This window comes from Rana temporaria, chromosome 1, assembly GCF_905171775.1.
Source record: "Rana temporaria chromosome 1, aRanTem1.1, whole genome shotgun sequence".
Taxonomy (NCBI): domain Eukaryota; kingdom Metazoa; phylum Chordata; class Amphibia; order Anura; family Ranidae; genus Rana; species Rana temporaria.
This window is the reverse complement of record NC_053489.1, coordinates 286,728,126-286,749,891: the sequence shown is the minus strand read 5'-3', so window position 1 is coordinate 286,749,891 and position 21,766 is coordinate 286,728,126. Positions and strand designations below refer to the sequence as shown.

At 40.1% G+C, this 21,766-nt stretch overlaps 1 protein-coding gene across 3 annotated transcripts in view; it reads left to right on the top strand.

The window, feature by feature from the left end:
- Positions 1-21,262, top strand: part of MAMDC2 (MAM domain containing 2) — a 133,497-nt gene extending 112,235 nt beyond the window's left edge. Inside the window, exons 6-14 of one of the 3 annotated variants that reach the window (XM_040356741.1) lie at positions 1,876-2,132; positions 3,687-3,780; positions 8,789-8,929; positions 10,031-10,296; positions 10,909-11,002; positions 13,545-13,697; positions 16,384-16,646; positions 19,941-20,025; positions 20,847-21,262. In XM_040356741.1, the coding sequence (XP_040212675.1) occupies positions 1,876-2,132; positions 3,687-3,780; positions 8,789-8,929; positions 10,031-10,296; positions 10,909-11,002; positions 13,545-13,697; positions 16,384-16,646; positions 19,941-20,025; positions 20,847-20,914 (1,421 nt within the window). In that variant the 3' untranslated portion in view covers positions 20,915-21,262. Of the gene's footprint in view, positions 1-1,875; positions 2,133-3,686; positions 3,781-8,788; positions 8,930-10,030; positions 10,297-10,908; positions 11,003-13,544; positions 13,698-16,383; positions 16,647-19,940; positions 20,026-20,846 lie in introns of those variants that run through there. The other 2 variants (XM_040356750.1, XM_040356758.1) reach the window with 2 other exon arrangements.
- Positions 21,263-21,766: the final 504 nt, after the last annotated feature.

Here is a 21,766-nt window from a genome sequence, read left to right as displayed (position 1 = left end):
AAAAACATTTTTTTTATATATGTTTTTGGGGGTTATTTATTATTGCAAAAAGTAAAAAATATTGCATTTTTTTCAAAATTGTCGCTCTATTTTTGTTTATAGTGCAAAAAATAAAAAACGCAGAGGTGATCAAATACCACCAAAAGAAAGCTCTATTTGTGGGGAAAAAAGGACGCCAATTTTGTTTGGGAGCCACGTCGCACGACCGCGCAATTGTCTGTTAAAGCGACGCAGTGCCGAATTGTAAAAACCCCTTGGGTCATTTAGCAGCATATTGGTCCGGTCCTTAAGTGGTTAAAGTGTGATTGTAACCCTTAGATATACCTAGTGAAGTCACTGGCCTCAAGTGATACTCAGAAATTAAACAAATTTTCCTACATAAATTGCATCTATTTATCTGCAGCCCTCTCTTCTCTACAGTCATTCAAAGTACAGAATATATACAGCTTGTCTGAGCCTTTGAGACAGCAGGGGGCGGGGAATTTAAGTTACACTCTGCAGGACTCAGTGAGAGCTGATTGGAGAAAAGGGACATGCCCCCCCTTTAGCACAGCACACAAGAACAGAGCTGACTAAGCTCCGGGTGGTGGAGTGAAACGCGTTGGGGGCGTGGCCTGATCAGAGTCTAGGCTTAGGTTGCCACTCCATTCATTGCAGTAGGACACCATAAATGTGCGACTTCCAGGGGTTACCCTTCATTTTTTTAACATTTTCAGGAGCTGCGGATGCACTGTTAATATACCCCCTCCCTATCGAGCCTGAGCAACCCACATACTTTTCCTAGGTCACAGGAACAGAGCTAAGTCTGTCAATTACATGCTGTGTGGTGGAGCTCCCTCCACTGTCACCTTTTTACCCCTTGGTATTGGGAAAACTTGTCTGAAGTGACCCAAACAGATAACAGAGTAATAAGGCAGCAGACAGAGATAAGATTTAGTGCTCCGCATTGAGACAAGTACACACTATGTTTTGTTCATATTTCATGTCTGGGGTTTACAACCACTTTAATCTACCTTTTCCTTGCAACTAGGAGCATGCAATGCTGTGAGAACTGTGCTGCCACTGATAGCTCCAGATCTCCACTTATCAAGAGCCAAAAAGTGTGGTTTATGAAATTTTTACCACTGTGCCAGCTATAGCTTTGTTTGTTAACAGCTGTTCATTGCGGTCACAACTGCTGGTGTATTGCTTTTTTGGGGCATTTTCTGTGCTCAAAGAAATTCATTTTTGGAAGGACAATACATAATTTAAAAAATATAATACTTTTTAATACAATACCTTTTAATCAACAAAATCATTTTGTTTTCTTATTTTCTTTGTCCATTTTTCAGATTATAATAAGAATAATTCTGAGAAGGGTAAATATTAAAACATTGTAATAAATAAAAGCCTTTTTTTAGGTAAGTTATTGTAAACCGATGCTTACGGACACTGCTAAATTTGGTCTGGGCGTCTAGGTATTGATGGCCTCTGGTCATGACATAGTTAATCCATTTTTTTCAGTAAAGATAAGGCAATGTGAAATGTGTGTTGTCTGATAAGTAAGTCCATCTTTGCTATTATGACCTAGATGCATATCAAAATGAATTTTAGGAGGAATTCATGCAGAAATCCAGATAATTCCTAAGGGCTTACAAGCTTTCCCACACAACTGTATGTTGGCAGACATCTGACAGCAAGCGGCATTTATGCCAGTGACCCAAAATATTGTTTTGGATAATGAGCCCTCTAGTGTAATATGCCATCCGTCAGCAAAGAAGCCTTTTTTTTGAGGGAGCTTATACTTGAGATTTATACCACCTTAAACAAATGCTGCTATGTTAAAAAATGTTTTACAGCCCTTGATTTAATGACATGTCTTCTTTTTAATTATAGGTCACTATATGTATGTTGACTCTGTTTATGCCAAGCAGTTCCAAGAAGTAGCCCAGTTGGTCTCCCCTTTGATTATAACTCCAATATCTGGCTGCCTTTCTTTTTATTATCGAATTCAGCGTGAAAGCAGCAATCTTTTTATGGTCTACACTAGAGACTTGCATGGCAGCTATGAGGAAATCTGGAAAATGAAAGATGTACGGCAAGGGGAATGGAACCTGGCAGAGGTTAACCTAAATGCATTATTCCCAGTAGAGGTAAGACTAGTGTTATGCATCAATATTAGTTGAATTGTTTATTTTCAACAGGTCATTGTAGGAAAGGTGAAATTAAAGGGGTTGTAAAGGTACAATTTTTTTTTTCCTAAATAGTTTCCTTTACCTTAGTGCAGTCCTCCTTCACTTACCTCATCCTTCCATTTTGCTTTTAAATGTCCTTATGTCTTTTGAGAAATCCTCACTTCCTACTCTTCTGTCTGTAACTCCACACAGTAATGCAAGGCTTTCTCCCTGGTGTGGATTGTCATGCTCGCCCCCTCCCTTGGACTACAAGAGAGTCAGGACGCCCACTAACAAACAACTCCTTTCTCTATCTGCAACGTAGAGAGCGTCCTGATTCTCACGTAGTCCAAGGGAGGGGGCGAGCATGACACTCCACCCCAGGGAGAAAGTCTTGCATTACTGTGTGTAGTTACAGACAGAAGGACAGGAAGTGAGGATTTCTCAGAAGAAATAAGGACATTTAAAAAAAAAATTGAAGGATGAGGTAAGTGAAGGAGGACTGCATTAAGGTAAAGAAAGCTATTTAGGAAAAAAAATTGTACCTTTACAACCCCATTAATATTTTTAGAGAAATACTAGGTAGATATGCTGGATAATAGAGATTGTACACTGTTTTACCAGTGCTGCTTCTCTTTTTACATCACGGCAGTTTCTGCACCGCAAATGATATACCACTCAAGCAAATGTTAACTTGAATTTTGAAATATGCTCTAGCAAAAAAAAAAAGCTGTTGTATAGTTTTCCATGGGCAGGCTTCCTTCTTCCAATTTGTATGCATGAGCCCCTTTGATTTTAAAGGATAACTTCACTTTAAGCATAGATGGTGAAGTTCACATTGGTGTTGCAGACTACACAAAAAAATAAAATGGCATTTTGCACCTAATTCAAGAGATCAGCGGGCTCTTGGCAGAGAAGAGGTTGGCCATGCATTCAACTTACCGGAGACTCTATATTCCAAAAGCCTCCCCCAGCAATTGCTCCATCAGCACAGTAAGATCTGAGCAGAATTCAGGAGAGTACAAGCACAGACGATGGCACAAAGACATCTCTACTAATGAGAAACACGGTCCCATTTAGTCCTAGGAGGATAATAACAGCCAAGTTAGTGACACTGAAAGCACAGTCATCCTTTCATTCATGTCTAAAAGGCGATTTGTTGGAGGTTCTGCTTCACTCTTCTAATATGCTGAATATGGCAAGTGAACGTAAAAATGCAGAACAGCTAATAATAATTATTATTATACAGGATTTATATAGCGCCAACAGTTTGCGCAGCGCTTTACAATGTAAAGGGAGACAATACAGTTCAATACAAGAGGGTTAAGAGGGCCCTGCCCCTGCAAGCTTACAATCTAATAATATAGATGGGTAAAAACAATAATTATACATTTATATCCCATACCTGTGTAATATTATGTTTTCCCACAATAATTGATTTGTCATTTTTCTTTGCATTCAGATTCACCAAAAATGAATTACTGACAGTGTTAAAAATATTACCATTTATTTTATTCTGTTCTTTCATTTCAGGTTGTCTTTGAAGTTGCATTTAATGGCATCCAAGCAGGTTACGTTGCTGTAGATGACATTTCATTTTCCTCAGAATTCTGTAATGGTGAAAAAGGTATCCATATTTTCATTATGTTTATTTTCCTACAGAAATTTTTCAAGTTGAACTTTAGTCAGAAAATAAGTCCTCCTAAACTACTTCAGACTGGCCCCTGTTTGCAAGTATAGCTTTGTAAAACATTAAAAACAAGTGCCTATACTGTCTGAAATCCCGTAATACACTGTCTTACTCTGCTGTGCACATGCTCAGTTGCTCTTCATTTTTGGCATTGTGCCTGAAATCAGAGCCTGCAGAGGGCAATCTGCTGACAGTCTAAATATTTACTGCGACTCCGGGGCTCTGGGCTTTAGAAAAATGGCGGCCTTCAGCAAGAAGAAACCGTGGCAAAGCTGGAGGCAATTTACAGCACACACTTATTTTGGTAGCATAATTAATTAATATGGAATAGATGTTCCTTGCTAATGAACATTATTTTATATCAAGTCGTTATGGGTAAAATTCTGCTTTAACCACCGGGCCATAGCCAAATGACAGCTACAGCGCAGCTCTAACTCTGGGAGGGTGTGCATTGACATCCTCCCAGAATCGCGCTCCTGTGCGGCCCCTAGGGCGCGCACACGGGAGTATCCGTGACCACCGGGTAAATGGCCACTGACATCGGCCGTTTACCACGTGCATAGAATGTGATTTTATCCCAATGACAGTCAGGGTACCATTGTCTAGTCTGTAGAGGTCTGTGTGTCCCTCCATGGATATGCCTTCCCAGACCCACCACCAAACCAGTCATACTGAATGATGTTACAGGCAGCATCACATTCTCCTTGGCTTCTCCAGACCCTTTCACGTCTGTCACATGTGCTCAGGGTGAACCTGCTTTTATCTGTGAAAAGCACAGGGCGCCAATAGCAGACCTGCCAATTCTGGTGTTCAATGGCCATTCTGGGCAGTGTGCACAGAGCACACTATAGGACGTTGGGCCCTCAGGCCACCCTCATCAAGTCTGTTTCTGACTGTTTGGTCAGAGACATTCACACCAGTGGCCTGCTGGAGGTCATATTGTAGGGCTATGAGTTGGACTGCCTGTGCAACCTCTATAGGGTCCAAGTATCGCCTTGTGCTACCAGTAGTGACACTGATCCTAGCCAAATGCAAAACTAGTGGAAAACAGTCAGAAAAGATGAGTAGGGGGAAAAAAATGTCAGTGGCCTCCACCTGTAAAAAAAAACATTCCTGTTTTGGAGGTCGTCTCATTGTTGCCCATCTAGTGCACCTGTTGTTAATTTCATCAACACCAAAGCAGCTGAAACTAAAAATAAATGTGGGAAGGGTGAAAATCACTGTCAGGCTTTTGTTGCTGTCTGTATCTCTATGGGAAATTCCTGATTGGTCACCAGGACAGGAAGTGAGGTAAAATCTTACCAAAAGAAACACAAATGTGTTTCCATCCCTATTCTACCCATAACAAGAAAAAGTATTTTGGCCGCACTTGGGCTCTAAGTTTAGTAAGCGTTGCACAAATAGTATCCAGGCTCAGAAATAGAAAGTATATCTATCCATTGTTATTAGTTATAACTGGGCATTTAGCTGTTTGCTATTACTATATAGAGAATTATTTGAGAGGCTCTCTAACTGCATCTTTAAAGCTATTTCTCATTTGTGTCTGTTAGATTTTGGCAAGTACTTGTACATTTGGCTTATAAAGCAGCTGATCTCATTGTTTGGTAACGGTGACAGCCGGATTCATAAATGCTACTTTTTTCCATAACAGCTTGGTGCGGCTGAGAAAGTATCCTATTAGCTTTATTTGAGTTTTATTAACTATCATACTTTATCTGTTGAGAGAGCATGTAAATTAACAGAGCATTGTTGAATTTGTCCGTGACTCTCTCTTAAGCTTTCTGTAAACAGAATTATTTTAAAAGCAAATCCTGGATAGCATGAGGTATATGTGTTGTTATGTAGTTATAACAGCATGTCTCCATAGATATTATACTCCAAAATGTGCCTAAAAAAGTGCTCCGTGCTTTGTGATTGACATTAGAGATTACAAACCTGGTGCTTCAAACACTGATATGCTGAAAGGTGTTCTGACTATAATTATGGCTCAGCATTGCATGCTAATTAGTATAAACATCTAAAGGAAAAATCTAGGAGATGCTGTTTATATTATAGGTCATACTTTTACCACATCTAAATTAACAGTTTCAACAACTATGGTCTTTTTACTGTATCTAAGATTTGCATGTGAATGTAAGCAGCATAAGATATATATACCAGATTGTGCTGATGTAGCAAACCCCCGAGAGAGCTTTGTTTGTTCAGTCTGTTACTCTGCCTTTCAACCTCAATGAACTGTCCCAGTCCCTCTGGAACACCTAGCAATGTGATTCATGGAATAACTCAGCAGGAATACACAACAGTTCTACTTGTAGTTTACTTGAAGAAAAGTAAAATTCAGGTTAACATTAGTCAGCCAGGACCTGTGTAAGTACCCAGGACTTGGTTGAAACAGTTTAAAGAAAACAGTCAGGAACACTATGCAAACAACAAAAGCAATAGGTAACAATATGCACAGATTAAATAGACTCCCCAATAACTTTTGGTGTGTGTGGGATGCTGTGGCTAAAGGGGAACCCCCGGCCGGCCTGCGATGCTTCTAGTACACACCCAGTGAAATTCTCTCAATACCCGTGGTGTGCTCCCTTTAAGAGCAACCGCGGTAATGTCCTGGAGGCAAAGCTTTGCGTTTTTATTATCTTCAGTGGCAATGTAGGAGCTCTGTGGTCAATATTTGGATGTGGTATTCTATGAAAAGCATTAAAGGTTCCTGGGCAAAGCCCCCTCACCAAATCCTGTACACAGTCAGCGGTCCTCCCCTGAGCGATCGATCGATATTAGATGCAGGTGTGTCGCAGTGGCAATCAGTCCTTGAGCTGTTGCAGGGTGTCCTTCTTTAGCATGAACAATCTGTTCCTCTGGGCTGGAGCTGCATGAACAATCTGTTCCTCTGGGCTGGAGTTGTAGGCTGTGTGCCCCTTGGTAGGCCGCGATTCCACACACACATAGAGTGCAGGAGATGCTCTTCTGATGGGGTGCAGGCAAAAATAGACTCTGGCCTAGTTCCTCTGGCTTTTTATCTCCTCCCCCACAATCCTTTGCTGCTGCCTGATGATTGGCTCAGGTTCTTCCAATAGGGAGTTTACAGACAACTTCCAATAGGGAGTTTACAAACCAGCAGATCTGAGTGTTTGTGTGAAGAGAGAAAGGGGGGTGAAAAAGCCCACGCTGCTGCAGCAGACAGCTGTCCCCTAATAGATTAGCTTAGTCTGGAGAAGTACCTGCTACACTAATACTTTAGCATGGTATACAGTACACATAACTCACAGATCCTTGCATCAACACCAGTGATGTAGATGCAGAGATCTCACTTGTTGCACTACTGTATTCTGACAGCGGGGGGCTCCCTAGGGTTCTTGGTGAAACACAGAAAAGCTTCTTCTATGTTATAGAATATAGAGAATGTCAGGGGAAAGTTTTATGTAGTCAAAATACACTTCTTGTACTAAGGCCACAATGCTGCACCTCCATAAGAACAATAATGATCATTGTGGTCATTGTTACCCTAGAGAACAGAAATGTGTTTCCGGCAGCATCAAAAAGTGAAAATTTAGGAAGTAGGTCTGAAAAAAAAAAACAATAATAATTTAGCCGCCACATTTAAGAATAGGTAAATTACAATATATTAGATTTTTTTTTAATTAGTTCACCAAAAATTGAAATACTGTGCTGTTCATCTAAACCATAACAAATTTTGCAGCAGCAGCTATCCTGTGAGACACACACAGTACTGAATCACTTTTCAAATAAAGCTGTGCTTAATGTGACAAAAATAAACATTAGAAAATGTAAAAATTGTGAAAGAAAAGTCCATAGAGAGACAAAGTCCATCCACTGATATGTGCACCATCCATCACCAAAATTGTGTGACCTTGGATGTAGACATCCGCCATATAAAATGCCTGCTTACAGGAACGTGTTGACCTCTTATTACAGAAGGTCAATCTCGCTTGTGGCTCATAACCCAGCCAAGGCTTTTGTCCTACCGGGAAACAAAATGGAAATCCACCTCTTATGGGTACTCGATCATAGACACATAGCTCGCCCGCCCGCCCAGTGCTCCTGTTGCAGCCGCTACAAGTAGTGATCATTTAGCGCTGGCACACATTCCCTCTGTTCTCAGCTGCATAAGAGATGACGGAGGAGAAGCAGCAGAACACTGAGAGTAAACACATTCCCAGTGAATGTCTGTGCAGCGAGGGCGTTTCAAGACAAGTCTGATCATTGGAGGAGAGCATACAGAGTTACTAGCACAGCTGGAGAATTGACAACAGTGTGTTCTCAAGTTTAGTGTGGTCAGTTTTTACCAGGAAAGTAGGGGGACTGGCAGGAATGCCAGGTATTTCACACAAAGGAAGCAATACAAAGAGGACAGGATACATTTTCATACAAGTACATGGTACAGTAGGCACACACCAGGAATATGAAATGTCTAGGTAACAAACTTTAAACTTACTGTAGCCAAACCTGCAACAAATATAATTCTAAATGGTTGCTTTGGGCTCAAATACCCAGCTTACTGCCTTATCTTAGTACCTAAACCTGCTTTTGTATGAGGCATGCTATGGTTTATATACGTGGCAATAATATTAGGAAGAAAGCATGGTATTGAGCATTAAATTACAATGATGTCATTTTAGAAATAGATGAATAATTTTTTAGGTATTCTTTTTTTTTTTCTTACTTGTGCTGGGTAAAGATTTATTAAATGATTCCCGGATACACATTGCACTCAGCTCTCTTTTGATGTTGTGCCTTTTTGTTTTACAGCTTGAAGAACAATGTTCTCTCTATTGTATGACCATTAAATATCAAACACATGCAATGCTAAAATAAGTGATGACCTCAACTCTTTTTCCTCCTGTCTTATTCTTTTATAAACATATAGGTGGTGACCACCTGTTCCAGATATCACTATAATTCTTTCCTTTGTACCATTTTTCAGAGACTGTATTCAATGCACTTGAAGCTGGATGTGATTTTGAGAATGATCTTTGCAAGTTCCACCTAGATAATAACGATGGATGGAGCAGAGTGAAAGTGAAGCCTAATATCTACAGAATGGGAGACCATACAACCGGCCTGGGTACATTATGAAAAGCACATTCAGCGAGTAAAGTGATCCATTCATTGGGCTTTATTGTGATGACCGTCTTTTCATTCCTTTTTCTTTCTCTGTGACATTGGTTCCACTTCTTCACAACTATAAGGGCTGATAGGCCTTGTTGGGCAGATGCAGTTTGCTTTGACATTGGTTTGAGATTCTTATGAGACCATTCATTGCAGGTGCATTTGACCTGCTTTCCTTCCGGTAAGCTTAAATGGGGAGGGAAGCAGTTCTGAAGTAAACAAAAGCCAATGGACACTTTTTCTAAAGGTTTTGTATTGATAAAAATTTGAAAATATTATAATATGTAAAGTCATTGTAAATGATTGGGTCCCATGACAAAATCTGGCCTTTGGAAGGCAATCACACTACAGAAACCTGTGATATGTTTGGGTGTTAGAACAAAATGCATTCTGCATAATACTTAATCTCCAACATTTTTGCATGTTTACCTAAAATTCAGTTCCATGTTAAACTGCCCCTCCGCCAGAACACATTAGTCAGTGGGTGCAGCCATTGGCTGCCATTGCTGATCGGCTGCTGGTTCCAGGATGTCCGTTTGACAGAAGCCGGCTGATATACACGCAAACCGAATGTAGGCCAGTTTTTGTTGAACCGACCAATACCAGCTGATTTTCGGCCCGGCAAAGAACCAGCCTGGGTGACGACGGCACTGAATCCCTGAGCTGATACATTTCTTTTTATTAAAAGTCAGCAGCTACAGTATTTGTAGCTGCTAACTTTTTTTTTTTTAAACCTGACATAAGCTCCTCTTTAAGAAATCAGGTACAGACATCTTACCATCACATAAAGTAAATAATTATACCCCAAAAAATCTTATTTTTTAGTAGAGTGGCCTTGTTAATACAATAGTAAAGTGCATGTTATGTATATTTTTTACATTTGTGGTCAGTTATTTTGAAATTCTGTCAAAATATTTCTGTACATAGCAATTGCCTTTTTTATTTGAACTGCTTTGTTTAGTGCATTTTAGGTAGTATTTATTGTGATATAAGAAAGGAACATAGAAACACATGTGCAAGTCTTATTAGATGTGTTTACTGACTATGCATTTTACAGGTTATTTTGCGCTGGCTAATACAAGGTTTACTTCTCAGTCGGGTTATTTGGGACGTCTTTATGGCCCCTCTTTGCCAGGAAACATGCAATATTGCCTACGATTTTTCTATACAATCTATGGATTTTCTAAGATGAGTGACTCCTTGGCTGTTTACATCTTTGAAGAAAACCATGTGGTTCAAGAAAAAATTTGGTCTGTTCGAGAGTCACCAAAAGGAGTTTGGCAACAAGCTGAAATCAGCATAAATAAGCCGATGGCTTGCCAGGTACAGAATGTGTACTTAAGTGGTTAATTTAGCATTTTTTTTTAATGTAAATTCACTAGTACTAGGTATCTTCTAAAAATATTAACTGCTTAAATCTGTTCTTGTCCACAATTTATAGAAAAAGTATGCTCCATGCTTTAATCATATGGCTTTCAGTTAGTGACAGCTGGAACTAACAGTTGTCATCCAACACTGCTCATAATTGCTGCATGCGAGACACAGTTGTCACTGACAGCACTGGTCCCAATAATGATTAAGAACCAATCAGAGTGTCAGCTATGAGATAGTGATCAAATGCTTGCTGAATGCTTTATTCACAAAACAATCCTTTAGCATGCAAACTGCAGTAAAACATCATTTTGGGGAAATAGAAAATATTGCAAATAAATATTATTTTATTCATGTATGCAGCCAGTAGGTGGAACTCTAGGTTCCTTATATGTTTTTAAGACACTCCTTAGCTTGTCTGCTGAAAAAAAAGAGCTTAGTAGCAAAAACTGAAATTTACACATATACTGTACGCGAATAGGGCTAGGCAGTACCCCCTCCTTTCCCCCCTTGTCAGATGTTTCTGTGTGATACAGTGTGTGTCTGCTTTCTGTTCTTTTTTAGGTGGTGTTTGTAAGTTGGTGTAAAAGTTTTTGGGATTGTGGTCTTGCAGCACTTGATGATGTTACAGTGAGCATTGGAAACTGCCAAGTAGCAGGTAAAACAACAATTATAATTAATTAACATTAATAAACAGAATAACCATATTTGTATCAGGTTGAAAGTAAATGGACATTTGTGTACATGTTGCTCTTTTTGTATTTGTTGATATATTGGCTTAGAAAAGTAGTTAAAAAAATATTAGCCACATATTAAATTATGCAGTGATACACCTACTGTTTATTTGGATGATAAATAAAACTGCTATGCGGCATACTTCACATGGAGTATGTATTACTGATCCTATGTAAGAGCTCACAGAAGAAAGCTGTAGTTCTATGGCTCCCTCTCACCATGCCCTCACCAAAATGGTATTTGTCCTAGGAGTTGGGGAAGGGCAACATCTATTTAAACCTTCTCATATACTGTATGTATTTTGTATTAAGACATTCTACTTAATTAGAAAAGGTTTGCCTGGTCACTGAACAGGATGACATTTCACATTGGTTATGAATGTACAACAGTGTATTCAGAGTTTAGCAGATTGGTAAAGTTACTTATAGCACAGTGTACAAAAAGAAATAGTTTGGGGTACGTAATGGATAACAATTTGTACTGCAGTGGTCCAGAGTATGTAATGTATAATATATAACAGAACATACTTAATATATTGGTCCAAAGTATGTAATATACAGAATTGTGCACAGATTGCAACTGTCCAGAGTATGTAACTTACAGCATGTTGTACAAATTGCAGCAATATGGAGTATGCAACATATATCACATTTTAGGGTGCAGTCGTAGCATTATGTTATGTACAACATGTTGAGTGTAGAGTGCAGTAAAGCATGCATTGTGCAACCAGGTAAGGGACAGTGATTTTAATCGAAATCTGTCAACTACACATGTCCATGCCTTTTAGAATTGTGATGAAGTAAACACTAATGATCAATCTCTGTTTTAGATTTAATATAACAAGGGGAAAAAATAAATGGGCAGTGTTGAATGTTGTGGAGAGTGTTTGTGCTTCTAAAAAACTTAGTGGTTGTAAACCCTGACATATATCCAGTGAAGTAAATAGCCTCAGATGATACACAGAGATGAAACAAATCCTTCCCTTTCTACACCCTTTAAAAAGTGCAGATTGAAATCTTTCTTCACTATTTCAGCAGCACATAGGGGTGGGTGGGGAGACTGCACTTACACTGTGTCAGAGCTTATTGGAGGAAAGGGTCACACCACCCCTCCACATAGCCAGAGGAATGAAGGAACATGCAGAGCTGTATTTTGAATAGAAAAGCTCCCTGCTTATCTCCCTCTCTGACACAAAATTTCAGCTCATGTTATCTCATGTGTTGGGAGAACTTGTTAGAAGTGACTCATGCTGATAACAGAGGAACAATGCACCAGAGAGAAAAAACAATTAGAGCTTTGGAGAGAGACAAGTAAACACTACAGATACAGTATATGTGCTTAGCTCAAATTTCATAAATGGGGTTTACAACCACTCTAAAGTGGTTGTAAACCCCTGAGTGAAAATGAACAAAGCATATCCTCATATAGTGTGTACTTGCCACAATCTATAGCACTTACTATGGTTCCTGTCGTCTACTCCCTCCTTCCTCTACTATCTGCACGAGTCACATCTGACAGCTTTTTCCTTGATCACAGGAGTGGACGCCCAAGCAAGCACCGTGTTCACACTGTGGGGATGCACAGGTGTTAAATGCGTTTCCGCATAGGCAGTCCTTTCATGTCAATTGAGACATAGTGGCCGCATGGTTACAGCTGCTACTCTCAATCTGACATTCATGTAGCTATGAGTGCATGTCCCTGAACACAGACAGTGTTAGTTCAGGAAAACACACCCACACAGATGTCAGATTGGGAGTGACAGCTGTGTCTATGTAGTCACTGTGTCCCAATTGATATGAACGGGACTGCCTACATAGTACATCTTTGCCCCCCTCTGTAGGCAAACACAGCCTTTGCATGGGTGTATGCTTAAGGATGACTGTGTGGATGAGACCTTTTTCCTGACACAATGCAATCCTGAGAGATCCTCCCCAGCACACAGCAGGCAATTGACAGTCTCAGCTGTGCATGTTTCCCTATGAGACTGTGCAGAGGTAGGTCTGTCCATTGCCTCCACTATCAGATTACGCTCAGTGTATAATGTTTAAATCTCACCTCCTGGAAGTTAAAAAATATCCTTTGATGTGTGAACGTTGAATGCTCTAGGGAAGACAAGACTGCAGATAAACAGGAACAGCTTTTGTTGTGTAGGAGGATTTACTTTATCACTGTGTATCATCTGAGACTAGCTCACATCATGGGCTTATGTAAGGGTTTATTTCCACTTTAATATTGTGTTTTGAGTTAATTCCTAGTCTTCACTATCAGCTGTAGCAAAACATAAAGTGAGATGTTTTTCACAGAAAGGAGTTGCATTCTAAATATTATTTCTGTTGTTTCTAAACTATTGGATAGTTTGTATTGCCTTATTGAATATATATTAGTCAAAGATTCAAGAATGTTTATTTTCTTTGTTAACAAGGGACTATCTTTATTCTTATCTGTTTTGTGTTTACATATTACAGATAGGATGCCTCCACTGCCTGGAAGATGTAACTTTGAAAGGGATGATTGTGGATTTCAACAGGAATGGCAAAGAAGAGGTATTTGGCACAGAAAACGAGGGGAAACACCAACATCTTACACTGGACCAAAGGGAGACCACACTTCCGGGGTAGGTGAGTTCTGCAGTTCTTATACAAAGCAACATACATGCATGACAACTGCATTTTTTGGGGAAATTCACTTAGGTAATCAAGGTCATGTGCACATTGGGGTGGGTTTGCCTTTGTTTTAGAGGTCTGTATAGTGCATGTCAAGTGTGTGGTAACTAGGGCTGCCACCTTTTCTTCAAGCCAAACCCGAACACTTTGGGTACCCTAAAGAGAGTAGTAATGCCATGCACATAGCGTGCCGCAGCAAAATGTGGGTGTGACCAAGTTGCTTTTGCTGACATCATCGCCCTACCCCCCCAGTGACGCTGAACCTGCTTCAAGACAGCTGCTCACAGCTACCGAATGGCAACAGATTTGTGTGTGACTTGGTTACTTAGGGAGCCACAGCTCAGTCTGAATAATGTGTCTGGGTTTCAGTTCACTTGAAACCTGGACACATTATTAAAAACCCACACTGTCCAGGTGGATCCCGAACAGGTGGCAACCCTAGTGGTAACTGGTACCGTATATTTTCACTTTAAGTACACATTAGACTGCAGTGCATAGATGTAAACCAGCCACATAGGTCTTGAAATCTATTTTCATGCAATAATATTAACTTCAGGAAAGTGTGAATAGGCCCTAAATGTATACAATGTCTTAGCATGTTAACATGTAGCAAATGCATACAACGCATATATTGAGAAATGAAAAGAAAAAAGTTCAGATTGTTAAAGAATAAGTTCACCTTTACATACTGTATGTTTCCCAAAAAGGTCCCCATGCACCACAGCACAGGTGTCAAACACAAGGCCCGCAGGCCGAATCCGGCCCTCCAGACCATTTCATGTGGCCCTCGCTACAGCCCTCCTCTGGTCCTACTCCAAACCCTTACTTTCGGCTTTCAAGCAATGCATCCAGCTTCTTCCCAGCAGCAGCATAGGGAAAGGGGGGTGCACTGTGATGTAAGGGAGAGTGGGGGACTCAACTTCTGATGGTGGGGTGGCTCTTGACATCTAATGTAAAGGGCAAGGGATGCACTGGACATCTAATCTTATAGATACAGCCAGCCCTTTTGAGGGCAATCATAATGCTGATGTGGCCCACAATGAAATTCAGTTTGACACCCCTGCACCACAGTGTTCCCAAAATATTAATATGCTGTGCTCTGTTGCCCAAATACCCAGATCTTATGCTGCTGAAACAATTGCCCCCCTCCTTCCCTTCTTGCAGATGGCAGGGCACATCTAGCCCCCGGATGTGTGGGCAAAACAAATCCACAAACTAGCACTACCAACCTGCCCCCTATTCACAGTCTGCTCTTCTTTACTCTTAAGAAAATGATGAGCTGCGACTGGACTGCACATGCATGGCTAGGTATGCTCCTTCATGAATTTCCAGGGTTGCATATCCAATACTGGTTGTGTCCTGCCATCTGCAGCATGGGTTGGAAAGGAACAGTTGTGTTAGCAGCTGAAGGGGTGAGCATTTGTTTGAAGAATGGAGCACAACATTTTAATATGTTCAGGACTGCATGGGGACCTTTTTGGGAAAAGTAGACCTAAACTCAGGCAAGTTTATTTATGATGAATGATAATACAGTACATATAAAGTACTAACCAGTGTTCACGAGAGATCCTGATGGTGGAGATGGATTTTGCTGCCTGTTAGTACCAGGCTGTGGTCCTCAGGATAGCCCCACAGGAGTTAAGCAAGCTGGGGTCCATTAGCAGATAAGCAGGTAGGGATCAAACAAAAGTGTAGTTGGTAAACAAGCCAAAAGTCTATAATGAGTAGCTGCAGGTTGGGATCAGGCAGAAGTTTAGTCGAGGAACAAACCAAAGGTCCATAATGAGTGGTAGCAAAATATGGACGGCAGTAGGGAAGACAGGAGCAAGATACTGGCTGGAGAGAGCACAGTAATCAGCAAACAGGAAGTGCAGAGACATGGCTTAAATCAGAAAGTTCATGGGAGAAGCAAAGAGTTCAGGGTTCAAGACAAATAAGGTTCAAGACAGGATCATTCAAGGAATTGTCCAGGGAACTGTCCAGCATTCCAGTTATCTCAGCTAGAAGAGAAATTGCCTGACACAGCAGGTTCTTGGTTCAAATCCAGGCCCTGACAATAGGCTACACTTTTTTTTCATTTTAGATAGTATAAGAGATGGTTATAACCCCTATCAGTTTATTTTTTGCCATCTGTGTCGCATTTCCAAAGAGGAAGTGAAAGGAAATCCCTGCAAATAAAGGGAATCCTTCAGGTCCATAGAACTTGTGTCCCCATTGGAAGATTTGCCCTCTATTACTTTTCTGCTGACAACCCCATTTGTGATTTTCCTTTACCTTCACTTTCAGTGATAATAATAAACAGGACAAACACAGAGGGTGAATCTCCCTAACAGGGACACAGAAAGCAATACAAACTGAAAAGGGGTTCTAGTCCCTCTCTACTCCAACTGATATAGGATAAGAGAGATCATTTGTGATAAAGTAGATTATAACTACTGTATATTTACAATATACACATTGTAACATGACAGTTAATGTATGTTCTCAAATCACATATTTTTATTTCTGAATAACATTTTTTTTTCTTGCAAATGGTATCTACCAAAAACTGATTTTTTTTTTTTATTGAAATAGTACTTTGGAATACTTTATTATTGAACTTAATGGTTAAAATGTTTTTTTGTAATTGTATTCATTTAAGGATATTACATGTACATTGAAGCCACCCACATGGTTTATGGACAGAAAGCAAGGCTTATCTCTAGGCCACTTCGAGCCATCAATGGAAAACAGTGCTTAAGTTTCTTTTACCATATGTATGGTGCTGGTACTGGACTACTTAACGTATATGTGAGGGAAGACGTTGGCAGATATAAAGATACTCTCCTGTGGACCAGGAAAGGTGAACAAAGTATTAGTTGGTTGAGAGCACAGATAGAATATGAAAGCAACAAACAACATAGGGTAAGTTTAAATGAACTACATAACATATTATGACATAACAGTTACATAAAATTTGAACTATAAAACAAACCCACATTCAAGTGAGAGAGACACAATAGGGAGATTTAAAGTGTTACTAAACCTACAACAGTAAAATCAGTCCGTATATGCAGTAAAGCATGCTTGTTATACTCACTGTGGAACCTAAGGGGTTAATCCTCTGCATTGTGTAAAAAGGCTGCTTGATACCGTTTTCACTGATCCTCCCCTTTGTCCAGTGTTCCCAACCCATCTCCTGATATTACAGAGCCTGGGGGGCAACCAGTACATGCTCAGGTTGGTGTGTATTGCTAGAGACTTTTTTTTTTCTTGGGAGAGTGAATGTAATCAGCACTGTCCAGACAGATGGTCAGGGGTTCTGCAGGAAAATCAGACTCTCCTCCTACAAGCTTTACCCAGTGCTCTGCTGGACACTGATAGAAGTCACAAGACTGCTCTGACTGCTGACAAGAAAAGGTATTTAGCAGTTTATATTTACAAAAATAATTGCAATCCATGTTCTGTGTACTGTGGGAGACCAGATATATTGAATGCAGGGTCCTCGGTTTAGTAACACTTTAAATTGTATCAGTGTACTGTAACTAATGATGGAAATTTGCTTCCATGGGTTACTGAGTTTTATCATGTGTGAATTTCTCACTACCTGCTGCTTCAACTGACTATAGTCTCTTTAAAAATAAGAAAAATCACACTGATAAATCAAGATGAAAGAAAAATTGCCTTGATCTTTTTTTTTTTGCGGATACAACAAGATTCATATTTTATGTTCCCCTCCTCTTTTTTAAAAGACCACTGTAGGTTTAAAGAGAACTGCTGTAATCCAAAATACATTTAGATTACAACATTTACCAATCTATATTGATGTGTTGAAGTCAAGACACACAGTATTAAAAAAACGATTGCAGCTCTGTCTTCATAAATAAAAATAATGAAATGCTAATAGGGGGGGAGAGGGCAAAGTGATAAAGAGATCAGCTCATCAGTCTGCTGCTTCTTTTCACTGGTTGGAGAAAGGACAAAACAGTAATGCCCTGTACACACGATCGTTACTCAAAATACTTAGAAGTATCAGACAGCAGCAGCAGAATTGTTAATTTAACAACTTCAGTAAAAACAAATCTTACAGTAATGGTTCATTGCACTAAAATATTTTTATGGCACTCGATTAGGATCCTATTTAATATATCTGTAATAGTAAACTCAGTTTGTATGGACAACCAGTTGTATTTTAAAATATGAAAAATCAAGTGGAAACAGACAAATCTTTATTACATGTATAGCACCCTCTAGGTTGCTAGAGTATGTATAAATTTTTTTTTGGCAGAGTAGGCAAATTTAGGCAGGGATTGGCTAAGGGTAGTGCTAGGTGACTCGCGGGCAGCTTTACCAGGACCTCTTTTTTCTTTATAGAACATTCTGGTGTTATCTGGAAAGAGATGTGGAGAGGAGAGGTGGAGCTGCCTGGGACAATCATTAGGAGCCCTGACCAATCCCCAGTCTGGACTGGCAGGGGGCAGGCTTCCTTAAATATCTGGGGTCACCCTAGGTGGGGATAATTGTTCAGGTGGAAGTTGGAGTGCTAGTCTGTCGGGGGCCTTGGAGGGAGCTCCCCAGTCTGGGGGGTGACCTTGGGCCTAGGCTCGGGGTGTGGACAGGACCCTCCTACAACACACAGAGGTGTCCTGGCCGAGAGAAGTATAGAGAGGACAGCGGGAGAGAGCACTGCCAGGCAGGTCTCCAAGGAGGAACAACAGGTCGCAGCCAGGAGGACTGGGGAGACATTTCTGAGAGGACTGATAGAGAGCAGTATGAGATGGGTGAAGAACTAAAAGAAAGGACTGGGGAAACATGGGCAGTGGAAAGAGGCAGCTGCAGCCATGAGCCACCTGAAGATATGGTACTGGGGTCAGTAGCCACATGGACAGCTAGCACTAAAGAAATACCTTATTTTTGTTGCCACACTAAAAAGGGGCCTGTGATCCCTGCCTGCAAAGGGCATCTACCTTAGGCCTGGTTGAGTCAGTTCCTGCCTACAAGTCAGTGCTAGCTGGTCCTGGAAATATAAGCAAGTCAAGTGCTGGAGGTATTGAGGAGTAATAGTCTGCAAGCAAGTGTTGTGCTGGAGTGTATATACAAAGAGTGTATATAGTTTGTCCCATGTAAATTATCTTGAATCAACTGGGCATCCCATATACTCTAAAGCCTCGTACACACGATCAGTCCATCCGATGAGAACGGTCTGAAGGACCGTTGTCATTAGTTAACCGATAAAGCTGACTGATGGTCCGTCGCGCCTACACACCATCGGTTAAATAACCAACCGTGTCAGAACACGGTGACGTAAAGCACAACGATGTGCTGAAAAAAATGAAGTTCAATGCTTCCAAGCATGCGTCGACTTGATTCTGAGCATGTGTGGATTTTTAACCGATGGTCGTGCCTACTAATGATCAGTTTTGACCTATCGGTTAGGAATCCATTGGTTAAATTTAAAGCAAGTTGGCTTTTTTTTAACCGGTGGTTAAATAACCTATGGGGCCCACACACGATCGGTTTTGACCGATGAAAACGGTCCTTCAGACCGTTGTCCTCTGGTTAACCGATCGTGTGTACAAGGCCTTACTCTATTCAAGTTAATTCCCCTCAATAAAAATACAAAACAAAGTGCATGGACCGTTTTATGTCTTAGGCCTCGTACAGACGACCGGACAGTCCACTGAAAGCGGTCCGCCGGACCGTTTTCAGCGGACATTTCCGGTCAGAGATTTCTGTATGATGGTTGTACACTTGAATCACTTCGACGCATACGAGTGATGGCGGCCGATCGGACATGTACGGTGTGTCTGTAAAGACGACCGAACATGTCCGACGGACAGGCTTCCAGCGGACATGTTTCTTAGCATGCTAAGAAACATTTGTCCGCCAGAAAACGGTCGGCTGGACAAATGTCCGCTGGAAACCTGTCCGGTCGGCTGTACACACGACCAAACATGTCTGCTGAAACTGGTCCGCGGACCAGTTTCAGCAGACATGTTCGGTCGTGTGTACAAGGCCTTAGAGTGGCTGGAAATCGTGTGCCTGGCTGGGCGGGGTGACAGGTGGACTACTGGATGGACTTGTGTCTTTTTTCAACCTAACTATGTAACAAGACTCAGCAACCCTCACGAGGGTACCGCTACATATGCTTCATACTTGTATAATTGATGAAAAACCCATTGTAATAAGAATATTCTCTTTTTTATTTTGTTTAAACAGATAGTGTTTGAAGCCATACGTGGTATTTCTATACGAAGTGATATTGCAGTTGACGATATCATGTTTCAAAATGGATCTTGCAAAGGTAATCCATGGTGTATGTCTAAACCTGTTATGTTGTATTATTGCATCTCTTTTGTTAGTGAAGCATATAAAGTATAATCTGTAAACTTGTTACTGAATTAGGATAAAATAAAATGTCCAGACATAGCAAGGGATTATAATTCACAAAGGACATGTTTCACAATACAGGTACAAATCAGAGTCAGAATCCAGTGATATCAAGCTGACACTGAAGCCGGCATCAAATATTCATATAATAGTATCTGGATGTTACAGATGATAAATAAATGCATTTGTCTTCTCTGTATAAAAGGTTATGATTAGTGTAAAAGGTACAGTATATAAAACTCAACACATGAATGCACTCAATAATACGATTTTCTTAAATTAAAAATAGAAATCTGTTGAGGAGTTATGTGGCTATGTTTATTAAATATTATTGTCACTTGTGTACTATTTGTCCATTGATTTCATTTAAAGTGAGATTAAAAGCTTGTGTTTTATGTTTTTTAAATAATAAACCTGTCATATTAACCTGCTCTGTGTTTTTGCACCCAGCTACCTATCCTACTCTTCTTGGGTCCCCCACCAGTGGGCCTGGCCCCTCCTCCCCCCTTGCCGAGTACCTCTATAGCAAGCTGCTTGTTATGGGGGCACTCATTCGCGCTCACTCCCGAGCCACCTCGGTGTGTCCATAAGATAATCAGTCATGCTGGATAACCAGCTTTCGATCAACGCTTCCTGCCAATGACTGCAAACATAGTTTTGGACCAGCTAAATGTAGGATTTTTAGTATCCAGAAGCAAATACAAATGTGATAACTATTAACTTTCATTATTACAGATTCAGACGATTCTGGGACACTACAATCATCCGGATATTTAGATGAATTCAATGAAATTGATTTCTAAGCCATGGCTTTTTCCGAAAAAAAAAAAAAAAAGAAGAATAAATAGACATTGTCACTCCAGAAACTGCACAGAAATACTTTGATAGAGGAATCTGAAGAATGTTTATAAAATATTTACAGATACATAGCACAACTCAGAGCACTTGTGTTCGCAGACAAGAAAATCTACTCAGGGCTAGAAATATGTTACAAATGCATGTATTGTCAATAACTATGTGTGTGTACAGCTTTGCTGTTTGCCACTGTTTTCACTGTATTGGTTTTGTGTGTATTTTTCAGTGTGTGTGTCTTTTCTTAGCACAGATGGGAACCAGTAAAATGTATTCACAATAAAATTTTATTTGTGATATATTTTCTTCTGCAGGTTGTTTATTTAGAAATGTAACTGTTCTTTTCAAAAATAGAAAGCTTTAATCCCATCACACTTTAAATAACAGTTACTCAGATATGCAACACTGTGCCCAAATGACATTTTTATCATTTTTTGAAACAAATGGCGTTTTCTTTTGGTGGTATTTAATCGACACAGTTTTTTTTGCTAAATAAACGCCAAAAAAAAGGCCGTACATTTTTTCTTCATTTCTGTTTAAAACATTTTGCAAATAAATAATCTTTCTTCATAAATTTAGGCCAAAATTTATTCTACTACAATTCTTTGGTAAAAATAACCGAAATCAGTGTATATTATTTAGTCTGCAGGAAAGTTGTAGAGTCTCCAAACTATGGTGCGTATATATGCACTGCTCAAAAAAATTAAAGGACTTAAACACTTTGAAAACATATCAGATCTCAACGGGCAAAAATCTCATGCTGGATACCAAGACATTTTGGACAATTTCATGCTCCCAACTTT